At 36.4% G+C, this 16,163-nt stretch overlaps 1 protein-coding gene across 2 annotated transcripts in view; it reads left to right on the forward strand.

The window, feature by feature from the left end:
- Positions 1-13,872, forward strand: part of PLEKHF2 (pleckstrin homology and FYVE domain containing 2) — a 32,111-nt gene extending 18,239 nt beyond the window's left edge. The window contains exons 2-3 of one of the 2 annotated variants that reach the window (XM_036995714.2): positions 1,841-2,010; positions 11,296-13,872. In XM_036995714.2, the coding sequence (XP_036851609.1) occupies positions 11,310-12,059 (750 nt within the window). In that variant the 5' untranslated portion in view covers positions 1,841-2,010; positions 11,296-11,309 and the 3' untranslated portion in view covers positions 12,060-13,872. The remainder of the gene's footprint in view (positions 1-1,840; positions 2,011-11,295) is intronic. The other variant, XM_036995713.2, reaches the window with a different exon arrangement.
- Positions 13,873-16,163: the final 2,291 nt, after the last annotated feature.

Consider the following 16,163-nt stretch of genomic DNA (forward strand, 5'->3'; position numbering starts at 1 on the left):
CACTATTTAGAAGAACATACTACTTTAGAAACAAAATGCTACCAAAAGATTAGGGTGGAGCTTGGACAATTCAAACGTATTTCTTGTCTACAGTTGTGAAGGAGGTAACCTGAAACTTTGGATTGTTTAATTTAAAAAAAATTGGTATATAAAGCTGTCTATAATAAAGTTAAGATTTTTTTTTTTTGTATTCTTTTGCTGTGGTTCTTATAACTGAATTAGGGCTTCCAAACACGATTTGCTGAAAAAGCAGACAGGAAGTCATGTGGAAAACTTGGAATTTAGAGAGTTCTGGGAAGTGGCTGGAAAGGGGGAGGGGACTCAGAAATATCACTAGATTTCTTTTAAAAATAGTAATTAATTAGAAAATATGATGTAGAAATGAGATTAAGTTCAAAATAGTAACAGAAAGTATGAAATACCTGGGAGCCTACTTAAGAAATATTCAACAGTCTTGTGAAAAGATACCTATAACATTACTGGGCCATAAAAGAAGTTTGGAAACCTTGGGGGAGAGATACTATCAACCTGGCTAGGAACACTCAAAAACTATAATAATGTTAATTTATTCCAAATTAATTTATGGGTATAATTTGAGTTCCATCAAATTTCAGTGGGTGTTATCTGTTTATTCTCTGATTAATTCATTGTAATTAAAGAATAGTTCGACTTTAGCTGCACGTTAGAATTACCTGGGGAACTTTAAACTATTCCAGTGCCTAGGCCACACCCCATATACTTCTGAACAATAAAATCAGAATGTTTTATTCTGGGGGAGGGATCTGGGTATCAGTATTTCTGGAACACTGTATTTATTATCAGAGCCCATTAGTCTCAATTTTTGGTTTTTGAGTTTCTATTTTAAGCAGTTCTAATTATTTGTAGTGATTGATATTTTGTAACTTCTATTATTAAGAGCTCTTCAAAACAAAAAGGAGAAATATACTCATTTAAAAAACAAAACTCATTTTAGCTTGCATTCACCATATGGGTTCATTGGGACATGCATAAATCTTAGATATAGGCTTTAATGATCTTGTATCTTGAAGCATTTTGCTATTTCATTATCCTTGAATTATATAACAAAATAAGAAAATGAGTGATTTAAGTGGCTGGAAGACTGATGCAGTGATATAAATCACTGTAGCACCATCTTTCAGTTTTTTTATTGCATTCAAAGTATTACATCATTTTTCAGAAAGATAAAGCATTTTAGAGATATCCTTAGTCTGTTTTAAACTTTTATTTAACATATTTAAGAATTTAGATATTTTTCCTGTTTCATTTTCCATCTATAATGGCATAGAAAAAATATTGGCAAAGATAGACATCTCAGAACTCGAAGCAGAAGAGAAAAAATATTGGCAAAGGTAGACATCTCAACTCAAAGCAGAAGAGATGGGTGCAAAACACTAACGTTAATAATAGTGGTGAATTATAAGTGAAATCTCAGACTGAGTCTTCAGATGATGATTTTCTAGATGAATTTCCTTAAGTTCAAAATTAATTAGTAAACAATGTTCCTAAAGACAGAAATGGAAATATTACAGATTCATGGATGGTGAATAATGAGCAGATAGTTGCATTTAGCGGATGCTGTTACGTTGGATATAAACACCTTCAGTAATAGAAATGTGGAATAAGAAATTTGCTGTTTAAGCTTTCATAAAGATTGTAGCTCTGTCGGAGAGCGGTGTTTCCAGAGCAGGGCAAATAAACTGGTTTGACCAAAATCAGTCTAAGGAAAGACTAAATTGGGAGAAACCCGTTTATTGCTCACGGTGAGGCCTGGCTCCGTTCTTCCCCCTCTGGCCGCCACTCTCGCTCGCTGTCCATCCAGCCCCGCGCTCCCGCTTCCACGCCTGCCCTTCCTGGAGGAACTCCGTGGGCGGATCCGCGGCGACTGACAGGCACCAGACCAATCACGCTACAGAGGGGAGGAGAGAACAGCCTATCTCAGCCCCTCTACCTCTCTTCCCAGAGGCTGCGAGAAGAAACACCTATTGATATGTAAGTGTAAGGTCAGGCCGGAGATTCTAGAAATACTGCAATTTTACCCCACAAGATTGTTCTTAAAATTATTTTTTTACTATCCCTTTATTATGCCTGTAAATTAGTCATAAAATGGCTTAAAACATTTAAAATAAATAAGAGTGTTTTGACCCAGATACTAAATTGGGATGGTTCTTTTTTCCTGGCATTCTGAAGGTAAAAATCCTCTGTAGTCCCATTATAGATAAGGTTGAGAGCCAGTAGACTTCAAGTGGACAAATAGGAGGTTAGGTAAAATGTTTTTAAAAGGTTAAGTAATGATAAGGAATAGTGTAGACTAGTCCTAGGAGCGTGGTACTGACACAATTATAAAACAGATGAATGGATTAGACAGGACAGCCCAGAAACAGATACTACAATATATAAGAACATGATAAACAAAGCATCATAAATCAGTAGATTATATTATTAACACCTTTAGTAAGAGCTACCACTCATTGACTACTTGCTAAACATTTTATATGCATTAGCTCCTTTAATCTTTCCCTTGACTTAGCTGGTGGTATTGCTATTGTCATTTACAAGTGAGAAAATAAGGTCACATAGTATTTGGTGATTCTGGAGTAGTTAGCTCTTTTAGAATGCAAATACTTGATAGTGATTTTACAGCATCTTACTATGTTGATGGACATTGACTGTGAATGGGGATGTGGGGGGGGGGGACTTGGTGAAGGGGGGAGCCTAGTAAACATAATGTCCTTCATGTAATTGTAGATTAATGATAGCAAAATAAAATTTAAAAAAAAGAATGCAAATACTTGAAAAGAAAAAAGAAATGCCAAAATAAATTAAGGGTGGATAAAAGAATTAAATGTAAAATCATATCGTAAAACATACAGGTAGTGAAAGAACATAGGTATCCCCCATTTTTTGAAAGTTTGCATTGCACCACTTCACTTTTATGAATGACCTACTGGAGTGTTTTCCCTGACTGAAATAAATCTGGAGAGGATTTTCACTTTTGGGAAAAAAGGCAAAGGGAGAAAATAGCCTTTAGTGTTTGTTTCGCAGCAAGCTCTTATAGAGGCAGCTTTGCACCCTGAGCAGCCAGGACGGCCCCACCAAGCTCCTTCCCAGTGAACCACACTTGGCATCTCAGCACCAAGCTTCCCAAACTTAGAACTGTGTCTATGAGCATCTGTGCTCTACCTTGATTTTTTTGTGTGTGCATCCATTAGCAAAATGTGTCATATTGTATAAGAAAAGCCAAAGTCTTAAGAGAGGTTATTTTTTTGGATCTGGGAAAGCTCAAAGACTTTTTCCATATTAATTAATGGTGATTGCTTCCTCACTTTTAGGCCATTTTGGCTTATGTATTATGGGGAAAACTAGGTGCATCTAGTACCTAGAAAAGGAAGCTTAAAGAGTGGTGAAAGAAAATCAAGGAAAATATTTGTAAGTTTATTTTCTTAAATAAAACTGCCTTTGTGTCAAACACCATAAAATAAGCAATTATAGATTAATATACTAGGGAAAGCAATTAAATAAGTTAATAGTTTTTATGTAAAAAACACATAGATTAATAACCCTTAAATATGATAAGCTTAGAAATACAAGTGGTTAATAGCCATATTAGCAAGTGGTCTAACCTCACTAGGTAGCTGTGAAATAAACATTCAATTAAATTGACAGTGCTGTTCTTCCCTGTTTTAGGACCTTCGTCCATAGTATTAGTTCCTTTGCACAGCTGACTCCTCATCCTTTAAGACCCAGTGTATGGTACCACCTCAGTGAGGTCTTTTTTAACTTCTAATAGATGAGTTTTTCCCCTGAATCTGACACGCTGCTGGATTTCCTTCATTTCCCTTTGCCTTTTGGAACCTGTTTACTTACTTTTTTCTCCACTAGACTATAATATAAGCTCTGAGAGGAAAAGAATGATATATGGCATCTACAAAATGTTCGATAAATAATTGTTGAGTGAATAAATGGAATGAGAAGTAAATGAATAAGATGAGATACCATTTAAAAAATATCCTTGTTTGCTGAAATTTTTAAAGAAAAATATGTGAGACGAGATGGGATGGGTAAGGTCATTGTGCTACTTGGTAAGTTAGTGTTACCTTTCAGGATGGAAATTTTGTGAAAGGTAACAATAGCCTTTACATGTCTTTTGATCTAGTAGTTTTACCCTCTTGAAATCCATACTAAAAAAGTGTTCTCTGCCCGAAGATGGGGAGGTTTTCTGTGTTCACTGGTATTCCTTCCTAAGAAGAGCAGCTAGGAATCCAATTGGGCCATGTTGTAGAGTCTTCTGCTTCCTCTTTCCATGCTCCTCAATGAGTAAGATATGCAAAGGACTCAGTCCTTGCCTAGGCCTAGTGATTTTTTTTTAAATTAAAGTATTGTTGATATACACTCTTATGTTGGTTTCAGATGTAAAATACAGTGGTTCAACAGTTATACACCTCCTCTAATGTGGCTACTATCTATCAATATCAACTTAGATGTTGCAAAATCACTGACTATGTTCTCCATTGTTACTACCATTCCATGACCAACTTACATTATGGTTGTGAATTTTTGTGCCCCTTTACTCCCCTCCTTCTACCCCCAACCTGCCCCAAACCCTCCCCCTTTGTAACCATTAGTTTCTTCTCAGTGTCTGTGAATCTGTTGCTGTTTTGTTCCTTCTGTTTTGCTTTGTTTTTATACTGCACAAATAAGTGAAATCACATGGTATTTGTCTTTCTCTCCCTGGCTTATTTCACTGAGCATAATACTGTCTAGATCCATTCATGTTGCAAGTGGGAAGACTTATTTTCTTTTAATGGCCGAATAATATTCCATTGTGTATATGTACCACATCTTCTTTATGCATCATCTAGATGGACATTTATGTTGTTTCCATATCTTGGCTATTGCAAATAGTACAGCTGTAAGAAAGGGGGTGCGTATGTCGTTTTTAATTAGCCTCAGTTGGTAATCTCGTATTCTAAGACTTTTACAAAAGTCTTTGAGAGTTCTTACTGCAGGGGGCACCTTAATGTGCTGGTGGTAAATTTGAATTTGGCCTTTGGCATAAGGCTCTGCTAAGGCCTTGAACCAAAGGGTAGTGCCCTAATCCAGTTTGCCAAAGAACCTTGCTTTGGGGTATCAAGCAGTAATCCAGCTGAAAGTGGTACTTTGAGTGCCCCGTTGATAACTTCCCCCCATTCTTCCTGTTCCTCACTGCCCTCATCTCTTTCTTGTGTGTGTGTGTGTGTGTGTGTGTGTGTGAGAGAGAGAGAGAGAGAGAGAGAGAGAGAGAGAGAGAGAGAGAAGGAGAGAGAGAGAGAGAAAGTGTTCATGTGTGTATGTGTATTTGGGGAGCAGGCATTTGTGTATTCTTGGGTTGTCTGGCTTAGTGCTTCTCTTCTTTTTCATGTCAGATACATTCAGAAGGTATTTCAGGATCATCAGGGGTAATGAAAGGGGCTGCCCAAGGCCACAGACCTTATGTTCTTCCTTCTTATTGTTTTTCAAGTATAGGTCACAGTCCATTAGCAAATCAGCGAGTTTAGTGAATTCAGTGGCAGCTGGGCTATAGCTATCAATTAAATAAATGAAGATAATAAAATATATCACTCATAGTTGAAAGAATTATTTTTTAATTTTTTAATTTTGGTATCATTAATGTACAATTTTATGGTGAAATTGGCAGATGATTTAGATGGGCATAGATAGAACAACATAATGAACAACATTATGGTTACTAGACTCCCCCCATTATCAAGCCCCCCTCACATACCCCATTACAGTCACTGTCCATCAGCGTAGTAAGATGCTATAGAATCATTACTTGTCTTCTCTGTATATACTGCCTTTCCTTTGTCCACCCCCCAACTATATTATGTGTGCTAATCGTGATGCCTCATTTTCCCCCTTATCCCTCCCTTCCTACCCTCCCTCCCTAGTCCCTTTCCCCTTGGTAACTGTTAGTCCATTCTTGGGTTCTGTGAGTCTGCTGCTGTTTTGTTCCTTCAGTTTTTTTCTTTGTTGTTATACTTCACAGATAAGTGAAATCATTTGATACTTGTCTTTCTCTGCCTGGCTTCTTTCACTGAGCATAATACCCTCTAGCTCCATCCATGTTGTTGCAAATGGTAGGATTTGTTTTCTTCTTATGGCTGAATAATATTCCATTGTGTATATGTACCACATCTTCTTTATCCATTCATCTAGTGATGGACACTTAGGTTGATTCAATATCTTGGCTATTGTAAATTGTGCTGCAATAAACATAAGGGTTCATATGTCTTTTTCAAACCAGGCTGCTGCATTCTTAGGGTAAATTCGTAGGAGTGGAATTCCTGGGTCAAGTAGTATTTCTATTTTTAGTTTTTTGAGGAACCTCCATGCTGCTTTCCACAATGGCTGAACTAGTTTATATTCCCACCAGCAGTGTAGGAGGGTTCCCCTTTCTCCACATCCTCGCCACCATTTGTTGTTTGTCTTTTGGATGTTGGCCATCCTAACTGGGGTGAGGTGATACCTCATTGTGGTTTTAATTTACATTTCTCTGATGATTAGCAATGTGGAGCATCTCATGTGCCTGTTGGCCATTGAATTTCTTCTTTGGAGAAGTGTCTGTTCAGTTCCTCTGCCCATTTTTTAATTGGATTATTTGCTTTTTTGTTTGTTGAGGCAGGTGAGCTCTTTATGTAATTTGGATGTCAACCCCTTATCAGATATGTCATTTATGAATATATTCTCTCATGCTGTAGGATGTCTTTTTGTTCTACTGATGGTATCCTTTGCTGTACAGAAGCTTTTTAGTTTGATGTAGTCCCACTTGTTCATGTTTGCTTTTGTTTCCCTTGCCCGGGGAGATATGTTCATGAAGAAGTTGCTCATGTTTATGTCCAAGAGATTTTTGCCTATATTTTTTTCTAAGAGTTTTATGGTTTCATGACTTACATTCAGGTCTTTGATCCATTTTGAGTTTACTTTTGTGTATGGGGTTAGACAATAATCCAGATTTATTCTCTTACATATAGCTGTCCAGTTTTGCCAACACCAGCTGTTGAAGAGGCTGTCATTTCCCCATTGTATATCCATGGCTCCTTTATCATATATTAATTGACCATATATGCTTGAGTTTATATCTGGACTCTCTGTTCTGTTCCACTGGTCTGTGGGTCTGTTCTTGTGCCAGTACTAAATTGTCTTAATTACTGTGGCTTTGTAGTAGAGCTTGAAGTCAGGGAGCATAATTCTGCCTGCTTTATTCTTCCTTCTCAGGATTGTTTTGGCTATTCGGGGTCTTTTGTCATTCCATATGAATTTTAGAACTATTTGCTCTAGTTTATTGAAGAATGCTGTAGGTATTTTGATAGGGATTGCATTGAATCTGTAGATTGCTTTGGTTAGAATGGCCATTTTGACAATATTAATTCTTCCTAGCCAAGAGCATGGGATGACTTTCCATTTGTTAGTGACCTCTTTAATTTCTCTTAAGAGTGTCTTATAGTTTTCAGGGTATAGGTCTTTCACTTCCTTGGTTAGGTTTATTCCTAAGTATTTTATTCTTTTTGATGCAATTGTGAATGGAATTGTTTTCCTGATTTCTCTTTCTGCTAGTTTATCATTAGTGTATAGGAATGCAACAGATTTCTGTGTATTAATTTTGTATTCTGCAACTTTGCTGAATTCAGATATTAGATCTAGTAGTTTTGGAGTGGATTCTTTATGGTTTTTTATGTACAATATCATGTCATCTGCAAACAGGGACAGTTTGACTTCTTCCTTGCCTATCTGGATGCCTTTTATTTCTTTGTGTTGTTTAAGTTGAAAGAATTTTGAGAGTATGTATTTGTAACTTTGCAGTATGAAATGTATTCCTTACGTGGGTCACTGTCAAACTTTGAAGGCTTTTTGTTCTAGCCATATACCAATTAATAATGCCCCAAATGTCTCTTCTGTTGTATCATTCTTAAACAGGGGGAAAGATTATGAGCAGAGATTCAGGCTTAATATATTGTCAAATAGGAGCATTATCAGGAGATTGGCTAAATAAGTAATGATGACCCATCCTTTCAGGTTATTTGCTAAAGTTAGTGTTGTCTTAACCTTTCTTCAATACGTTTTAGGGTTTGCAGTGACTATCTAGAGTTAAGCAGTAGCTTTCTTAGTTCTGGTAGAGTCAGTAAAGTCTTAAGGAATGATAAGTGTATCAAAATGTACTGGTAACAGCACAGAGGAATCAGATTTGAGCTCCAGTTCTGCGGTAGTTTTGGGCAGGGTACTTAACTCCTCTGTGTCTGTTCACTCTTTTATAAAATGGAGCTACCAGTGCAAATCTGTGGTAAGGTTGCCCTTAGTAGGAAGTAGGGTAATGCATGTAAAGTGCTCAGCTGGTTGCTTGGGCTCCCAGTGAGTAGAGTTATTTCCAGGCTGTTTGCCTCTTGATATTATTGAATCTCTCTCTTTGTGCCTTAGTTTCCCCACTAACTCACATTTCAGCTATTATTAGTTGCTTCTTTGGGAGGTAACAAAAACTTGTCCAGTTACTTCACAGGAGTTTGAGATATTTAAAGTCAGAAGATAATAAATGTAAAAGCACTGTACAAATTTGTGATATTAATAATTCCAATAGTAGCAATAATAGGAAACCTGTTTGCATTGCCTATGAGGTAGTTAATAACTGTATGTCCAAATGAGTAGAATTGGCAGATGATTTAGATGGGCATAGATAGATACTTTCAGTTCTCTTTCCTGCCTTAGGACCTTTTGCAGTTATTCCTTTTGTCTAGAATATTCTCCTGTTCCCAACCTTCATGTATGCTACGTAGTTCCTCCGTATCAGCAGAAACAATAGAAAGGCTTTTCCTGACCTTTCAGTCTGTGTAGCTCCTAGCTGATTTTTAAAAAATGAGCATTAATTACATTTGGATATTGATTTTGTTTTTTGCCCCCTCCTTGCCCTGTGCCCAGTTGGAGGTAAGTCTTGACAAGCAAGAACCTTGCTTGTGCTGTTATTTCTTTTCCTGCAGTTATTTCTTTTCCTGCACCTAGATCAGTGCCTAACAAAATAAAACACTTGCTGACTGTTTGAATATAAAGTATGAAAAATTATTTATAATTGTATTTCTCTGAGATAATCATTATTGCTGTTACATGTAGTTTTCTCATTTTATTTCCTATGTGTGTGCTTCCATATTTACAAGTGCCTATGATTAATGAATTTATACTGTATTTCATTGAGTCTAAAGATGAACGTATTTTACTATATATTATGTCTCTGAAATTAGGATGCCATATAATCAACAGTAATACCATGACTTAAAAATGGCAGCATTTTTCTAAGTAGCACATAGATGAGAATGTGTTCCAAAATCTATAGCATTTTAGATTTGATGAAAAATGGTATATATATGAAACAAAAAGGAGGTGATGATATCCAGCTCTTTCTCCACTAAATATCTTGAGCCTTTCTCCATGTCACTATATTTAGATTGATCTCATTTTTAACATATCTAGCATATTATTAATGGTGTATTATAAGTTGCTCTTGATGGACATTTTGGAGCTTTTCCAATTTATTCCTTTTACAAATAGTGCTGTGTTGAATATCATACATATCTTTATACACGTCAATGAAATTTTTTTTGATTAAATGCCTAGATCAATGGATAAACACATTTTCAGTAGTGTATGAGAGTACCTGTTTATCTTAGGAAATTCAAAAAATTTGTTTAAAAAAAACCTAATGTTTTATCATTTAATTATGAATCAGATTGAGTCTCTTTTCCTGTATATTAGCTGTTTTTATTTCCTTTTCTGTGATGCACTTGTGCACAGGACAGTAGACCTTTGATTGGCTGGCAGATTTGCCCTAATCAGAAAGAGAAGCCATCACAATCTGTAGCCAGACATTATCATATTAATTCTTGGAAACAGCTTTTAGGACAGAGCCCACCTTTATGGAGGGGAAGACAGCTTTTTAAGGACCCAAGATTGGGGGAGACAGAATTCAGGAATAATCAGAATTGTTGTGTCCTTTATAATGAAGGCCATATAATGGGTTTGCTGTATCATCAGTTTGTGAGTTGAAACCTGGAACTTAGAATATTATTAGTCTTTGTTAGTCTTTAAACTTTAAATGTTCCTTTTTAATATAACTTGATTGTAGTACAGTAGTGTTAGGTTAGTAGGTCTGAAATAGGGCACAACTCTGGCACTTGAGAGAAATCAGTATTGAATTGAGAGATTAAATCTATGATCATTTAAAATTAGATTATGCACATTGCCAAAATGCTCTTGTCAGCATTTTTTTAGCACTTTTGCTGTGTCAGATGATGTCAGTTTCAAAGACAGATATCAGATGGTCTCTGCCTTTTAGGTTCCATTGCAGTCTTTGGGAGAGAGAGATTTCAGTCCTTTGGTAAGAGTGAAGCCAAAAGGTACTTGGAGTATGGAAAGCACAGAGGAAGATGTTTAGTCTAATGAAGTTTATGGAATGCATCCTGGAGTAGATATGATAAATTAATCTGAGTCTTGAAGGATGAGTAAGAGTTAGTTGGGGCTAGTAAATAGTAAAGGATACAACAACATTAAGAGAAGACATGCTTAGATGAAATGGACTACAAATAGGGTACTCTTAGAGCATAGTTTGAGGAGAAGAATATTATGCTGAGTCTGGGAAGATAAGCAAGAAACCAGATAATGAAGGACCTCAACTACCATGGTAAAAGATTTGTATTTTATAGGTTAAGGGGAGTCAATTATGAGTAATGACTTGTTCAATTTGCATTGGTTTAAGGGGCAAAATCAAAGGCAAGGGAGACAGGTTGGGAAGCGGTGATCCAAGTCAAAGATTTAAGGCCTTAACTCAGTTGTACTAGCTTCTTGGATAAATTATAATTACTTCTCTTAGTTTATATAATATTTGGCCCTCTTGTTCAGAATCTCTCAGATTAATTTCATGGAACTAGGTTTATTAATTTGCAGAGACAACTTATATTTATTGTCTAGTTGTGTGTTTTTCTTTCATGTCTGCAATAAGTTCATACTTTTGTAAAAACCAACTTAACTAGTTTAGTGTATAGGGAGATGGGTAATAAATATTTTTGATGATTATAAAAATTTGAAGATATTAGCTCTTTTCATGTGCTTAGTGATTATTTTAGAGGGGAAAAATTTGGGAGCATTTTGTCTTTGGGTAAAAGACTTGTTAGATTACATTTAGACTATATGTAATTTCTTAATTTATATGAATATAATTTTTGGGTGCTAATTTTTCTTTCTTTTTTTTTTTTTAAGGCTATTAGCAAAAGATGGTGGATCGCTTGGCAAACAGTGAAGCAAATACTAGACGTATAAACATAGTAGAAAACTGTTTTGGAGCAGCTGGTCAACCCTTAACTATACCTGGAAGGGTTCTTATTGGAGAAGGAGTACTGACTAAGTTGTGCAGAAAAAAGCCCAAAGCAAGGCAGTTTTTCTTATTTAATGATATTCTTGTATATGGCAATATTGTCATTCAAAAGAAAAAATATAACAAGCAACATATTATTCCCCTGGAAAATGTCACTATTGATTCTATTAAAGATGAGGGAGACTTGAGGAATGGATGGCTTATCAAGACACCAACCAAATCATTTGCAGTTTATGCTGCCACTGCCACTGAGAAATCGGAATGGATGAATCATATAAATAAATGTGTTACTGACTTACTCTGCAAAAGCGGGAAGACACCCAGTAATGAGCATGCTGCTGTCTGGGTTCCCGACTCTGAGGCGACTGTATGTATGCGTTGTCAGAAAGCAAAATTCACACCTGTTAATCGTCGTCACCATTGCCGCAAATGTGGTTTTGTTGTCTGTGGGCCCTGCTCTGAAAAGAGATTTCTTCTTCCCAGTCAGTCCTCTAAGCCTGTGCGGATTTGTGACTTCTGCTATGACCTGCTTTCTGCTGGGGACATGGCCACGTGCCAGCCTACTCGATCGGATTCATACAGTCAGTCACTGAAGTCTCCTTTAAATGATGCTTCTGATGATGATGACGATGATGACAGCAGTGACTAAGGACATATTTTGAAATATTTAATAGGGTGTGACTATGTGAGAAATCAGCTCTGGGGGGATGTAAAATTCTGAGTGTTCTCTCTCAATTTTGCTGTAGCCATGAATTTGCCTGAGAAATTTTAACCTATGTGCCTCAATATCTCAATGTATTCTACAGAAAATAGGTCCCATCATCCCTTCCCACCTCCAAACTCCCCACTCTTCTACAGGGTTAGACTATTGCAAATATATCAGATAAATTTTTGGTTTCTTACTCTTGCTACATCATAGATTCTTTTCTTTGAAGTTTGAGAAAAAATGTTTAACAGGTCATATACATTGTTGCTTATTATATGTTCTGTTATATGGAAAAACATAGAGGCAAAGAACGGTGGAAAAGGGAATATAATGTGGTTAGTTGATAATATTAGCTTTTTTCTAAATAGCCTATCTTATGATTAAGACACCAGTAATAAAAATAGATGATTTGGAAATACTTTGACTTTCTCATATACCGAGTTGTGGGTGCCTTATCATAACAGCACTGTTAATGAAATAAGCCCCTACCTTCTCACTTTTTAGTTTATTTTTAAAATACACTGGTGCTCTCTGAGGTGATAAAATGAATGTTTATGAATGGGTAGCATTAGAAAAATAGTTCTCATCTGACAGCCACAAACAACTAAATTTAGAGGTTCTTCATTCTATATGAGTAAATATTTTTACATAAATAGTTGTGATTATATTTTTGTGTTTTATAGGTACCACATTACAATGGTCAAATATATATTTTAAATTAATAGGTTATCATTCATAAAAATTTGACTTGAAATTGATCAAATATAGAATTGTCATATCGCACTAGTTTCTACTTGTAGTAAAACACATTAGGTATAAATTCATCTGCTTTAACATTAATTATTTCTAGAATGAAAAATCTTATAAAACCCTTAAATTAATCTCTTAAAAAAATCCCATGATAGAGCACAGATCACTTGAGCTAAAGATTTGAAAGAAATAATGTATAAGAATGGTTAAGACAGACAAGTTTGACTCTATTTGTGGACTTGCTGTATCAGTGTGAAGCTATGTTGAATTTACAATATAGTGTTATATTTTATAAAGTTTTGTAAAATCTCAAACAATATTTCTATTTTTGTAAAACTGGTATGTTTAATCTTTCTGAAATTTGCAATCTACGGAAATAGATTAGCAACTGATCTTTCTAAATTGTGAACTTTATTGAGTCAGTCTAGATTGCTTTTGAGAAGTAATTTTTCACTCTGCTTTTGAGGCAGCCATTAGTTTGAAAGTATATCATATAAAACTTGATGCATTTTGCACTATTCTCTTCATTTATATGCTGCAAATAACTAGTCTTTCAAGTATGAAAAATCATGAAGTTTGTTTTTAAATTCTAGATTTTTTTTGTTTTTCAATCTTTAAATTTGGATGTATTGCAAATGTCACGAGAGGTTTGATTCAGTAACTTCAATGGAGCCTTCTTTCGTTTGGTTAAGGCTCCAGCTTTACTATTAAATTGTGAGAATATCTGAGATGTATAGATCTCCCTGCAGGAGATGTGAAAGAAAGGCACAACAGGTTTTGTTTGTTTGTTTTAATAGCAGATGTGCTTTTGTTTCCAAGCAATATATGCATGTAATCAACCAACATATCTGAAAAGGACCATGAAGCCTGACAAGTGCTAATGGACACTTGCTGGTACATAGGAACCTAGCAAATTCAGGAATCAAGGGGACATGTTCTGAGGTAACATTTGCATTGTCAACCTCTATTGACTCTGTTTTTACAATAAAAAATATTTTAAAACTTACCTTCTGTTCAGTGCATATTGTGACTTGAAGACTTTTTACCTTCCTACCTAAGGTAATGGAGATAGTAGGCATATTTTGCCTCATTCAATAGTCATGAGTACCTTCTATGTGCCAAGCATTGTTCTAAGCACTAGGGGTAGAGAAGTGAAAAAATTCCCTCCTTGTCATGGAGTTTACATGTAAATAGAATCCAAGATGTGTTTTCTTCGAGAACTTTTTTTTAAATTTGTAAAGCTTTTATAAATCTCAGTTGTATATAACCTGAGATGACTTTGGTGCTGATTTCTCATGCCATTCCTCATGAATAAAATTTATTTGGACTGTACTGTACCTCCAGTATGTTGGTCAAGTTGGTAATTATTGATGTAAAAGGAGCAAGAGTATGTAGACACCAAGGAAAAAATATTAAATACACTTAAATATAGAAACTGAACTTATTTATTTTTGATGCTCAAATTGTCCCTAATTTGGCCAGTGGCAAGCTGGCTTCTGCAGCCTATGATAAATCTTCATTATTTGAGCACTTCTATACTTTTTTGCTATAATATGTTCTGGATTCATCTTAAACTTTCCCTACCCCAACCCAGGAATTGGCTATTTCTCCAAAGAATCCTCATTTCTTTTAGAGGAGAATGATACTTCAGAGCCAGGATGTGGACATGAGGTGTGCTTATTGCTTTGGGGAAAGTAGCATTTGCAGACTTTAAGGAGACAAATCTAGGGAACATGTGTATGTACTTACATGCATAGGCACATATCTAATGCATCTGTCTCCACATTGAAATCCATGACTTCATACTGATAACTTCCATTCTAACAGCACTGTAGGTTCCTTTCTGCTTTGACAGTGAAAGACTGGGTCTCACTAGCTTTAATATATTTAAAGTATTTGATCAGTCTTTCTGTATGTAACCTGTCGCTTCACCACCGCTGCTTCTCTCCCACATGGATAGCCTCTGACCCCACCCAGGCTGTGGTGCTTCATACCAGGCTGCTTCATCATGGATGTCCCCTTATCCACTTAGGCTCCAACAACCTGTGCTAGGCCTTACACCCACCCCAGCCCCCATGGGTGTCCCTCTCATCCTGTTTGGCCTCTTAACACCTCATTCTGGACTGTTCTCATGTATGGATACCCTCTACACTTGGGCTCCAGCATTCAACAAAGGACCACCTCTCAGGATACTTGAGCTTTGACACCAGGCTCCACGCCTTCCCCCTGTGTGGATGCCCTCATCACTGTACTTGGGATACAGAACTCTGTTCCAAACCTCCCACATGGGAGCGTGGCTTTTCTCCCTAAGCCTCTGACTACCCGAGCCAGGCTGCTGCCCTGTGGTGGGCACTGTTCCCTCTCGGGGTTCTGCCTCCCTGCCCCTCAACACTCTCCTCTCTGGCTGCATGCCATACACTAGGCTGTTCCTTAGTGCAGACTTCTTACCTTGCTTTTTGGTCCACCTCATGGCTTTAGGTCAGTTCAGAAGAAGAAGGGAAAGGTTATGCACATAACATAACTCCTAGAAGAAGAAATGGGTGGTAGAAAGAAAAAGTAAAAGCAGGCGAGCAGGGGAATATCTTTAAAACAAACCTACCTGGTAGCACGTATAAATACAGAAAACTAGAGCTCTAAGCTGCTCTGGCTGAAGGGAGGGTTGGAGATGTAAGAACCAGGACAGCTTCTTGGGTGTCCTAATCCACTTTGGTAAGACCTCGGGATTTGGAAACCACTGCTCTAAACCAAGTCTGCTGACATTTGTAGCCCAAGTGCTAGGTTGCCCAAGAGAATCCAGCTGGTTTCCAGTTGCTCTTATTTAATGATGATTGAACAGTAAACTTATGTTCAGAGCTTTAGCTAGAACTTATGTTCTAGCAGTGGTGTGACTGATAAAGAGCTTGAGAGAGGAGACAGGACCTCAAGTTGGATGAGGTATTCATAAATGGAATTTATGGAATTTAAGAGTTTTAGTGAAAAGAGGTTTGAAGCACAGAATTCTCCAAAAATTAATTGAAAATTTATTTTTAAGATATGGAAAATAAATGGCCACTAGTATATATAATTCTACATTTGTGTTTGAGCCAGTATGTTGAATCACAGTATATTTCAGAAAAATAAAATATGTAAACAGAAACTTTGGTTCTCACACACTTAAAGGAAATATTGCTAATTAAATGAAAATATGCAGAGTAACGTCATTGAGAAATAGAAAAGAGAGCAAACTAGAGCAAAGACTGAGTTTTTAAAAGAGATTATATTTTTTGAATGCATGGCCTTTTTTGGAGCCAGTTTACT

The sequence above is a fragment of the Manis javanica genome, chromosome 2, assembly GCF_040802235.1.
Source record: "Manis javanica isolate MJ-LG chromosome 2, MJ_LKY, whole genome shotgun sequence".
NCBI classification, from domain to species: Eukaryota; Metazoa; Chordata; class Mammalia; order Pholidota; family Manidae; genus Manis; species Manis javanica.